This window comes from Silene latifolia, chromosome 5, assembly GCF_048544455.1.
Source record: "Silene latifolia isolate original U9 population chromosome 5, ASM4854445v1, whole genome shotgun sequence".
Classification (NCBI taxonomy): domain Eukaryota; kingdom Viridiplantae; phylum Streptophyta; class Magnoliopsida; order Caryophyllales; family Caryophyllaceae; genus Silene; species Silene latifolia.
Window position 1 is genome coordinate 78,722,966 of NC_133530.1, and position 12,920 is coordinate 78,735,885.

Below are 12,920 nucleotides of genomic sequence, written 5' to 3' on the forward strand. Positions count from 1 at the left end.
TCGGATCATGAGGCTCTCAAATACATTAATGGCTAACACAAGCTCAATCATAGGCATGCTAAATGGGTGGAGTTCCTACACTCCTTCAATTTTTTAAGCAAGTATATCTAGGGGACAGACAATATAGTAGCTGATGCATTGTCTAGGAGGTTCATTATGTTGAGTTTCATGGAGCAAAGGGTCCTTGGGTTCGAGAACATGAAAGAGTTTTATGTGGAGGATCTTGATTTTAAAGAAGAATGGGAGCTCCTTCAATCTGGCCGAATCAAGCTTAAGAGCAAATACTTGGTTCAAAATGGGTTCTTATTCTTTGGAAATAGACTGTGTGTGCCTAGGGGACATTATAGAAGTTTATTGATAAGGGAAGTTCATTCCAATGGTCTTGCCGGGCACTTTGGCATTCAAAAGACCTATGGCATACTCCAAGAGAAATTCTATTGGCCTACGATGCTTGGGGATGTCCAAGGTGTGATCAAGAGGTGTGCTCCTTGTCAACAATCAAAATCCTATTTCCAAACAAGCCCCTACACTCCTTTACCAGTTCCAAATCAACCATGGGAAGACATAAGCATGGATTTTGTTGTTGCTTTACCAAGAACTCAAAGAGGGAAAGATTCAATCATGGTGGTTGTGGATAGGTTAAGCAAAATGGCTCATTTCATTGCTTGTAAGAAAACCGAAGATGCAACTAGTGTGGCTGAGCTCTATTTCAAAGAAGTGGTCAAGCTCCATGGTATCCTAAGTCCATTGTCTCGGATAGGGATTCCAAGTTCATGAGTCATTTTTGGAGGACCTTATGGAAGCTACTCAAAACAAGGCTCTTGTTTAGCATCTCCCATCACCCTCAAACTGATAGGCAAACGGAAGTTACCAACAAGACCTTGGGGATGATCCATAGATGCACAGTTGCTAAGTCATTAAAAGATTGGGACCTCAAGCTAGCTCAAGCCGAGTTTGCCTTCAACCGAGCACCTTCCACAACCACGGGCAAGTCTCCTTCTGAAGTGGTCTATGGCGTGAATCCTATGATGCCTAATGATTTGGCACCCATCAAAAGGAATGCCATTGATTATGATGCTAAGAAGAGAGTTGAACAAATGCTCCATATTCATGAACAAGTCAAGAAGCAAATCGAGAAGACTAATGAGGCTCATAAGGCCAAGTCCAAGGGTGCTAAGGGAAACAAAAGCTTTGAACCTGGAGATCTTTTTTGGATACACTTGAGAAAGGAAAGATTTCCAGAAAAAAGGAAGAATAAGCTCATGCCTAGAGCTGATGGTCCATTCGAAGTACTTGAGAAGTTCGGGTCCAATGCATATAAGATCAACCTTTCCGGAGAATATGGTGTCCATAGAACTTTTAATATTGGAGATTTAAGTCTTTATTATGAAGAGATTGAGAAGGATTAGCTCGAGGATTTGAGGGCAAATCCTTTTCAAGAAGGGGAGATTGAAAAGAATCAAACCGAGAAAGGCCCTAGTTCATCCGGTTTTGGACCTTGTCATAATTTGAGGTCTAACTCCAAAACCGTCTAAGAAGTCATGGCTTCAACCGTCCTAATTCTTATCTTGGGTGAGTTTGGGACATTTTTGTGTAGGATCTTTTATCTCCTAGAGCTACCATTCAGAAATTAGTTGAAGAATCATTGTAAAGGTACAAGGGGACCTAGTTTTGAACAATGAGCTAAATGTCACTCTCAACCTTTCCTCTTTTGATCAAACAAAGCTCAAAAGACTTTTGGGAGCTGCATAGGAGTCATACACGGTTCCAAAAGCCTTCAAATCAGTCTATATATCATAAGTAAGGAGTTGAGCTAACAAACAAGGAGGGTTGGACTATTAGTTTACTTTATCATTTATTTGCTTTATGTCATTTTCAATTTCAGCATTGTGTATGGTCCTTGGCTGTCGTTTTATGTCTCTTTAGCAGCTTATTTTGTGTCCCTTAGATGTAACTTGTAATCAAAGGTCAAGATTGTAAGCCTTAATCTATATAAACCAAGCTAGACACAAGAGAACTTCAGATTTGATTGAACCTTAATACAAGTGAAAACCTAGTTTTTCTCTCTTAAATTCTTTGCTTAGTGCAAGAAAATCCTCCTTTGCTTAGTGCTAGGGGCTGAGTGAGTTCATTGCTAGGTTCTTGAACAAGCTCTTAGTCTTAAACCTTGAATTTGTGCTTGGTTTAATTCATATCCCATTCACTCAACTCTTTGCATTTGAGCAACTGTTTTCAAGCATATTTTATGTCCAAAAATCGATTCTTTGTGTTTTACTCCAGACCCGGACTCTAAATGTACTCTAATTACTGTCAAAACGAACGTAATGACACCTAGATGACAACCAAGGGGAGACACAAGTGTACGAGTTACCTTTAGTAACTGATTTACCAAACGTCATAAAATCGCGACATATGCTAAACATGCGGCCCAATCATAACTGGGTGTTTTGCGAGAGGTGCAGAAACGAAGTAGCTAGCTACACGTGCCAACCGTGTCGTGCCCTGCTTAGCCTGTCGTGCCCAGGTCATTCCATGAGACGGGTTCATATACTTCGAGAATAACTTACCCAATTGAATAAGAACATGTAATTAACAAGAAATTCCATATGTATACTTGAGATGGAAACCAATAGTTTACATATCCAAGTGACCAACGTTACCCAATTGTTCCAATATCAATATTTCCAACCAATAATTCTCATGAATCAACTAAACATTTTACCATGGCATAATTAAGACGAATTATACTCTAATGAACATATGTAAACAACCCGTTTCATCAAATTGAACCAACACATAGCCACATACTAGAATTTTTCCAGACAAATCCATACATCAATTTATCAAGCAAGAAACATGTCAACACATGTAGATATTCCAACTTTAACATCCAAAAGACTAAACTACAACAATTAAGCACACAAATTTGATATAATATCGAGTAACCTATCACTGTTATCTTTTAGCTCTTCAAGGATACGATTCCGACTAAATGCTACTCCGGAATACTAAAGCTTCCACCTAGAGACACGTTTACAAGAGGGAGTTATAAAACTCATCTCACAAAAGATGGATTTTCCAAAATATTCAAAAGGTAAGGTTTTTCTTACATTGAAAGTAGGAGGAGAACGAGCGGAGAAGATTGGTACAAAAATTATAGTATTTTGTTGAGAAACGAAGAAATGGTATCCGTCTTAAGGTTTTGGAGTTTGGAGATTTTAATGGTGGAAATCTCATGTTTACAAGGGAAGAAGATGAAGAAAAGTTGCTGAAAAATGGAAGGGAAAACCTTAAAAGACGGAGGTTTTGTTGTCTTAAAGATGGTCAATATGTTTGTTTTGGCCCAATAACAAAGGCATTTGGTTTGTGACTTTGTTTTGCACTATAAAGACCCATAGTACGACTTTTAAGGGGTTTTCGGGCTAAAATAAAACCAAATTGATTTTTATGAAACTAAAGCACGACTTTGAAAGTATGAAACCAAATAAATAATGTGCCAAATAGAATTGAGTATTATTAAATTAGCGATTTTAATAAATTACCCATTAAGTTAAAATCGCGGGTGTTACACAGTAGGAGAGAAGTCAGGGAGCAGGTCAGTAAACTTCCTGTTATCAAGAGGAAGGGAGTACAGCTTACTGACAAAGGCAACTTCGTCTTCAAAAGCCTTTGGGTTATTGGGGGTTGCACACAAGTACAGGTAAGAGGGTGAGCAATGCAAGAAGGCAAGAAATATCTAGAGAACGGCTTAGTCTTTCTCAGATTCCAGATTTCGAAGACGTAGTCAGCAGGAACATTGATGGAGTCCACTTTGACATAGAAGAACTCTATATACCATCCCTCATCCTTTGACTTAGATGTTAGTTTCAGGAAGGTCTCACAACCGGGACGAGCCCTAAAGGAGTATTGGCCCTTGCCAAGGGAACAGACCTCGAATCCCCCATGCATATGGGGATATTTAGGCCATGGGGAGATGATTCAAGTAGAGGAATTCCTGAACCATCTCAGGGAAAGGGAAACGAAGACCATACTTGAACGACGAGTACATCCATACCCAACCCTTTCTATAGTCGTCTGCTTTCTGACCCGGAGTGGGGATGTGAATCACCACCCCGTCAACTAGATACTCTTTGATTAAAGGGATGTCGTCAGCGGTGAGGGTGGAGTCGCAATAATGAGGGTGTTTCAAGACGTTTTGGGACGATAAATACTCATCGGGTTCAAGATAATTAATTGGGGAAGAAGAAGAGGCTTGATGAGTTTTACCCATAATGTGCGAAGACGATAATTAAAATTTATTAATCAAGAAGGTAGGTTACCTGAAGTCGGGAATTGAAGATCCGGCGAGAGTGACGATTTCCAGAAGACAAAGAAGACGGAGAAGGAAGAAAAGGTAAAGGGTTTTGAAAATTTTGGGGGTTTAAAGAGTAATGGAGGAGAGAGGGAGAGAGTTGGGCGGTTGGAGTTTAAGTAGGAGAGAGGGAGAGGGTGTGAAGCTATTAATTAGGAAAGTGGGCGCATTGATAGGGGGAGGTTAAAGCAATGATGGGGCGTGCACGGGAAGCTAAACAAGCAGTTATACGAGTTTTGATCAGATAATTTCCTGCTCGTTAGCTTGAAGCGTGTCTCGCAAGAAATTAGGGGCAAACTGTTTGGACCCTATTTCGCATATTGGGCCAACGGAGGAACACCTGGGCTAAAGGCCGGCCTTATGAGCTCGGTTATTTGACTAAGTAAAGAAGAGGGTCCACGGGTCACGGGGAGCAGGTCAAGGAGGTCTAGGGGAGCTGAATAGAAAGCCCATCAAATGGACAATAGTTGCCTTAGAGAACAAGTAAGCTGAACTCTATTAGGGTTTAGTCCTATATAAGGCGGAGAAAGGCAAAGAAAGAGGATTCATTCATACACACAAACACACGAAATATACCCTAGCACGAGCAATTCTGCCGTCCTGTTCCTCTTGTACTCGTGAACTAATTTACCCAATTTGCTAGTGGAATACTTGGAAGGATACCGTGTCCTTCCCGCGGTCATTTCCACATTGGTTTTTCCGCATCACCAACTCTCTTGTGTCAAATCGTTATTTACGTTCTTTACTATTTGCATTAAAATCGGCCAATCGCATACAAAATCACACGATTAACATATTAGACCGCTTTAACCCTAAATTAACATATTCGGTAAAATATACCAAGACAGTTCGCCCCTGGTCGGGAGGGTCAGGCTCCTGACCTGTTTGGAGGGTGAACCTGGCCGCGATGGGTCGTCGGTTCCGACTAGCTAGGACAGTTAAGTCTCGTGTTTTCTTGCTTTCTTCATTCTCGCGTGTCTTTGAGTGAGTGTCGGGTATACAGAGAAACCACAAAGCCCACTAGAAGCCCAGTCAAACCACCCCCACATAACCCCCTGTCACACTAGCCCTTACCAAAATACTCTGGAAAACGCCCTTACCAGCCTACTTCTAACACCGATCGAACCACCCTTGCTCTGCCACCTTATTGCCAGCATTCAAAATGCTATCCTCTAGAGTGCAACACCACCAAGCCAAAAAAAATCTAAACTCAGAAAGTTGTTCAAACTCAATCCGATACACAGTCTTTCGGTACCCATACAACTTTACCACATTCTTTCTATACCTCGCATCTCGATCGGATACAAATGAAATGGTCCTATATTTCAGTATGATAAATAATATGTAAATATTGTATTTTATTAGATTTCCATATATATTTTATAATTATTTCTATATAATTGAAATGGTCCTATTATTTTATAATCTTGTTACTTGAAGAAATGGACAATGGTCACATGTAAGATTCCTACACCCAATAACACAATAACTACACCTATTTGTGTTTAACGAGATAATCTTTTACTCTTGAGCACGTTTTGGCATCACCTTTTTGTGTTTAACAAGATAGTCTTATACTCTTAAGCACGTTTTGGCATTACCTTTTCTGGTAGTTGACTTTGAGCTTTTTTTTTTTTTTTTGACAGCTAATTGACTTTGAGCTGTATGTACAAATATATTAACATTATTGTAGCTCGTCATTTGTGATAAAAATCTTGTATAAATAGTTGTGAATTGGTAATGAACCACATACTCAACAAGATAATATCTAGTCTTTGTAGTACGTACTAAAAGACGAAAGAAAACTACTAGTATTTACAATAGTTATTTAGAAAATGGAGGGCAAGCTCATTTCATACAAGAATACCATGTTGGCGATTCTTCTCATCCTTGTAATAGGTAATTGTACTAATTTTCTTACATTTTAAAATTGATATCAAGATTGTAGTAATATTTATTCATAAATATTTCAGTTCAATTTATGGGCGAGAAAGCACAAGGATGTTCGGATATTGATGAAGAATGTGGCCTTTTTAAACGTTGTTGTGCGGGATCCTTTTGTAATAATAGAGATGACATTTTGGGAGGCAAATGCCAAAAAGGTACGTAGTACATAATAATGTGACATACCCTATTGTCGAAATAAGTTTTAAAAAAATGTGCATATCATGGCGAAAAAAAAATATTTGATCAAAATGACACGGATTTGTATACGATTTATTTAGCGTGTGATTTTAAAGAAACATATTTCGAGGAATATGGTGAAAATGAGTATTAGAAACTTTAATTTCTCGTGAGATATTATTGTGATTGATTATGTTATTGTTTTTTAATACGTGTCGTAATAAAAATATGAGTTGAAAAACCGAACTATATATATTATAAAGGAAAATAAGTAAAATTGTACTTGAAATAATGAAATGCATTGATGCATAGCCTTAACATACAAAATTACAAATGATGCCCAAGTGCCTAATGTTGTGATTTAATTTGACAGAGAACAGCGGATGTAAGAAAGAAAATGAATCATGCTCAAAGATCAGTTTTCAGAAATGTTGCGGAAAACTTTATTGCTCAGGTTTTTTCAGTGGCAGTTGCGAGTACTGAGTACTCAACAAAATCAGGACATGCTATGAACAAAACTTGATGAGGGACCTATATACGTTTTTCATTATGTTAAATCTTTCTATTTTTTCTTGTAATTTTCATATTTTTAATTTGATTTGTTCTTACCGTATTTCTTGCTTGTTATTGCACCATTTCAGAAGGGTGTTGTTCGCCTCTTGTTTTACTACTTATGCATACTCTTAAATGTGCTATCTAGTCTTTTTAATCTAAAAGCCTATTGTTTTTCATTATGTGTATTGAATGTTTCAAGTTCATAGTAAATTAACTTATAAGCACCGATGAGGAAGAATGGTGAATTAGGCGAATTTTACTATACTTTACTGATTCAAGATAGATTGATGTAAGCAATGTAATCTGTCAAACAAAACTAAATTGACTATTAATTAATTATAAGATTAACAATATTGATGTCTAATGTTTGAAATAATAATGTAAGAAACCAAGACCTAAATGACTTCTGTAAAGTACTAGTACTAAGCAATAATGAAATAATAGACCGACCGACAATTACTTGTTCAGTTACGCTTGATGAAATTGCAGCAACTAATAGCAACTAATAACTAACATTATGGTTGTCTTGAATAAGAAAGAAAAGCTAATTAAAATTTGCGGCCTAAAAGAAGTAGACATAAAAAGTGAATAACACATTGACTTTTAAATTAGTTTGGCCTATGATCTACAGTCCAACATCCAATATTCTTCTCATTATTAATTCAATTTGGTAAAAGCATTTACTCGAATTACATACAACCCCTTACCGCAAGAACGATGCAATAAGCTTCTCCGTTCGTGCAACTGATAAACCACCCCACTTCTTATAATCGGAAGATGATACACATGCACATTGTGTACAAAATTTTTGTACACAAACCAATAGCTACTTGACACGTGGCAAACTATAATTAGTTATCTTAGATTAATTTAGGGTTAGGTTAGTCATTTTGCAAATATAGTTAACTAATTTATGGTTAGTTTTTTTTATGGATAATTTCTTTTTTCTGGTTAGTTTTTTTTATATTTCATTTATTTTTCTAAATTCCCAATTTAGATTCAACTATTTTAGAGGTTGATTAAAGGAATTTAGGAATTACTTTGTTTTTTCTGATTTAGTAATTATTATTTTTATAATTGATTTATTTTTCGAAAAAAACGTAATTATTTGAACCCTAATTTTATTCAAATAATCAATTCCTAATTAAATTCTATTAATAAAATTCATGTATTTGTATTGGACAAAAATTTCATCAATCATAAGCCTCGTATGTTATCAAAACTCAAAAGTAGGGGAAGAGTTGGTGGTCCATAAAAGCAATTTGTAGTTTTTATATCACTTGTATCTTCATTAAAATCAATTTTACTTCAATTTCTTGTTGTTCCATCTGATGATGGAAGAATTTATTTCACTATTGGTGTCTTGGCGATGTGGGTATTAACGATCGTCATCTCCTTATCACCACCACCGCACCACCACACACAAATTCTCTATTTCACGCACAACCACCCAGCCACCACGCATCATCATCCACACCATGCAGCCTCGATCTTCTCGGTCTGCGAAGGTCGCACCAGCCACCACTCCTAATAACAATTATCTTATAAACCCTATTTTCAATATTATAGGAGTAGCTAACAAAAAAATTATTTTTAATAATCGATAAAAAAAATTACAGTAAATAACATTAACAATTGTTAACAAAATAAATTAAATTAGAGAATTAACCTATGTTGAAATTTGAGCGATTAGATTAATGGGAAAAATAAGAGTTAGTTTGATTAGAGTTGAGATTAGAAGGGTATTAGAGGGAAAGTTAATGACAAAGCGTATCTGAAAGAGTAAAGTTCATATGTGATTTTTTTTTTTTTTTTTTTTTTTTTTTTTTTTTTTTTTTGACAGCTGTAAAGAAAGGGTTTACATACGAATGGCCTGTCGCGCCAGGCCATGTGCGACACTATTAAGATGTCTCGGAATAAAATTAAAACATAAACAATGAAAAAAACTCGCAAGACCACGCATTTCCTCCAACAAACCGGTAATCAAATGATCAGTCTTCGCTACTCCTGCAAGTTGATTGATAAGTTGTAAACAATCGGATGAGATGCTCAGGTGGAAAAAACCCCCAGAACATGCCCACCCAAGAACATCACAGATACCCATCGCTTCCGCCTGCAATGCTGATTCCGCTCTAGTTCTTACCTGCCGTCGAAAAAACTCATTCCCCGACCCATCGTACGCCACCCAACCAATGGCCGCCCTATAAGATCGTTCCCAACTAGCATCTACCTTAACCCTTAGTACAATACACTGAGTCGACATCCCAATCATTTGGAAAGGGTGCCCGTCTCTTAAATCCGCGCTAGTCTCTTCCAATGGCACCCCAGCATTCCTTGTCGACCCTGCCTTCGACCCCTTGCCATCCACCTGCTCACATAGGATGCGTACCTTTTCATTGATCAAATCAATCATCCTTTCAAACAAAAGGTGAGGGTTCGTAGTCAATCCTTCAAATTTAACCTTGTTACGAATGGTCCATAAACCCCAGAGGATTGATATGAAAAGAATAACCCTCTTAACCCCTCCTTCCTGCCTCGCCAGGTACCGAATCCAATAAATGATCCAGTCAGTCACGGTTAAAGACTTCGCCCCATCAACTTTAATACCTAAGTCAGTTCCCGCCCAAATTCTAGCGGAAACCTCGCAATCCCTAAACAGGTGTTCGACAGTCTCCAACTGATTTTGGTAAGCACCACACAAACCACAGGACACATCCAACTCCATATTTCGTTTCCGAAATTCGTTCCCCACAGAGAGTGTATTCGTGATGATTCTCCACAGAAGAATTTTCCAATTGTTAGGGACCGGAAGGCTCCATAACTGCTTTCGACAGAAGATCTTTCCACGATTGCCAATTCTAGCTTTATCTTTTACCGTACCCTTCCTAGTCATATACTCTTCAAAGATCAGACCATATCCACTCTTAACCGTAAAAGCTCCATCCTTAGTGAATGGCCAATAAATCCCATCACCTAAGGATGTTGGCCTAACCCGTGTTGCCAGTATCCTCTCTGCAAATTCCTCCCGAAACAACGCCCGGACAAAAAGTTCATTCCACATCCCATTAGGTAGCAAGAGATTCCTCACCTGTAAGTTAGTCATATGTACATTTTCGTGACCAAGGCAATTATCTTTAGGCTCCGGACATGCACCTCCCACCCATCGTGTAATCCAGACATTTAAACTCGAGTTTTGCCCCGGCTTCCATCCAAAGAATTCCTTGATCTTATGAAAACCATGGAGAATACTACGCAAACCCCATGATCCACTGGTCCCTTTACACGGCAATTTCTCAGGATCAAAAACCTGCGATCCAAAAAGCTTTTGCCGGAATACCGTGCTGAATAGCGATTTATCCCCGGAAGCTAATCTCCATCCATGCTTTGCCAGCAAAGCCTGATTCAAGCATTCAATGTTACGGATCCCCAAACCTCCTACACTCTTTGGAAGACTCAGAAAGTTTTTACTACACCAGTGAACATTCTTCCCTAACTTACAACCCGTCCACCAAAATTGTGCCAAAAGAGAATTAATCTTTTTCGCCACACTTACCGGAATTTTAAAAACCGATAGAAAATAATTTGAGAGATTGGATAGGACTGATGAAATTAGGGTTAAGCGTCCCGCCGGTGAAAGAAAAATGCCATTCCAAGAAGAGATCCTCTTTGTTATATGATCCACCAAAGCTTGGAAGATATCTTTCTTCGACTCCTGAAACTCCGCCGGGATACCGAGATACTTGCCAATACCTTTATTCCTCCGAACATTGAAGGTTCTGAGAATGTTTTGGGCCTTCGCAAGCGTCATATTGGGCTAAAGATGATTCCTGATTTCTCCGGATTAATCTTCTGTCCTGAAGCCTCACAATAGTCGTTGATAATCTTCATGAGATGCGAAGCCGACCTTCCTTTATCCTTGAAGAAGAAAACCGCATCATCAGCAAAAAACAGGTGTGTGATAGGTTGTACCCCTCTGCATAATTTAAACCCGTGCACTCTGCCTGCCTCCTGCGCATGTTCAATATTTGCCGAGAGAACCTCCATACAAAGAAGAAAGAGATACGAAGACAGAGGATCCCCCTGTCTTAGCCCACACTTAGGTTTGAATTGTGGGAGCGGTGTCCCGTTAAAAAGAATCTCATAACTTACAGAGGAAACACAATTCATAATAAGTCTCACCATCTTTAGCGGAAGGCCAATTTTGACCAGAATCAACTCTAGGAAATCCCACCTTATTCTATCATACGCCTTACTCATATCTGCTTTGAACACGCATCGCCCTTGTAAGACCTTCTTATAACACGAAACACTGTGAACTGCTTCATGGGCTAACAAAATATTATCACTGATACTTCTGCCCGGAAGGAAAGCATTTTGGGTTTCACTAACAAGCGTACCCATAACTTTTGCAAGTCGATTGGCAATACACTTAGTAATCACCCGCATGATCACATTATATAAACTAATTGGCTGTAATCCCGAGACCCTTAGGAGCGTCGTTCTTTGGGATAAGTGTGATAAAAGTTCTATTAAGTTCCTTCAAGACCATCCCCCAATTTAGAATAGATAGTGTCGCCTTAGTAAAATCATGCTTAACCATGAACCAACATTTTTGATAAAAACAAGCAGGGATACCATCAGGACCCGGAGCTTTAAAGGCCCCCATTTGAAAAACAGCGCCACATATCTCTTTTGCAGTGAACGGCCTGGATAGCCTATCCGCCTCATCTTGAGTCACCTGAAACTTTAATTGTCCTATGATTCGATCTAGTTCCGTAGACTCTCTCGAACTGACACCATTGCTTGAGGCCCGAAATAAATCCATGTAAGAGCTTTGAAAAGCTCCACTGACGACTTCCTCTTCATATTTCCATTGACCATCCTCCCCTTTTATCCCATGAATAAAATTCCGTCCAGCCCTACCCTTCACCCAAATAAAGAAGAACTTTGTACAGGTATCCCCCTCTACTGTCCACTTAATCTTTGCTCGTTGCTTCCAAAATTTTGCTGCAGCATATGCCCGGAGCTCCTCGTTCACTCTCATATACTCCTCCTCCCCTCCCCCGTTACACGCTATATAAATCCCCTGCTCTAACTGTCGATCAAAGTCATCCCACTTGGCATTCCATTCCGCTTTCTTATCCAAAGTCCATTTTTTAACGCAGCTCCGCACTCTGGTTAGCTTCCTCGTTAGACGGTACGCCGGAGAACCACCATCTGTAGCGCCCCAAACAAGCCGAACCTTATCCAAACACTCCTCAAAATCCAAAGCCCAGGCATCTAACTTGAAATGTCGTTTTCCGGCCATGCAAGTGAGATTAAGATCAACCTCAATCGGGGCATGATCCGAAATTTGAATCGGATAGTGTTTGAGACCCGTATCCGGAAAAAGAGATAACCAATCCTTAGACCCCATAGCTTTGTCCAACCTTTCATAACCCTCTTTTCTCCCTTTCTATTATTACACCATGTAAAACGCGGTCCCTTAAAAGGAATGTCCACGAGCTCATTCCTTAATTTCCAGAGATTAAACTCCTCCGCACCTTCAATTGGTCGTTGACTAGCACTTAACTTATCACACCGGTAGTCAACTTGATTAAAATCCCCAACTATAAGAAAGGGAAGTTTACACGTATCCATCCCTTGTTCCAAATTCAAGAAAACCGATGCCCTCATATGAACACTCGGAGCACCATAAAAGAGCACAATATACCAGAAACGTCCATTATATTTTTCCACTAATAGGATAATAAAATTATTACAAGCCATGATTAATTTCATCTTTGATTCCCTTCTCCACCTCACCCACAACCCCCCCGCTCCAACCGCATCCACCCCAAAATTCTCCATGAAGCCAAAGGACCGAAACATAGGAAAGATATGACTCGAA

At 38.9% G+C, this 12,920-nt stretch overlaps 1 protein-coding gene and 1 long non-coding RNA gene across 2 annotated transcripts; one reads left to right on the plus strand and one right to left on the minus strand.

The window, feature by feature from the left end:
* Positions 1-6,083: 6,083 nt before the first annotated feature.
* LOC141656182 (uncharacterized) lies at positions 6,084-7,117 on the plus strand. The gene is made up of 3 exons (XR_012548403.1): positions 6,084-6,250; positions 6,325-6,453; positions 6,849-7,117. It is a non-coding gene; the product is annotated as an uncharacterized LOC141656182 (long non-coding RNA).
* Positions 7,118-11,492: 4,375 nt separating this feature from the next.
* On the minus strand, positions 11,493-12,446 carry LOC141655593 (uncharacterized). The gene has a single exon (XM_074462665.1). The coding sequence runs from the start codon at positions 12,444-12,446 to the stop codon at positions 11,493-11,495; it is 954 nt and encodes a 317-aa protein (XP_074318766.1).
* Positions 12,447-12,920: the final 474 nt, after the last annotated feature.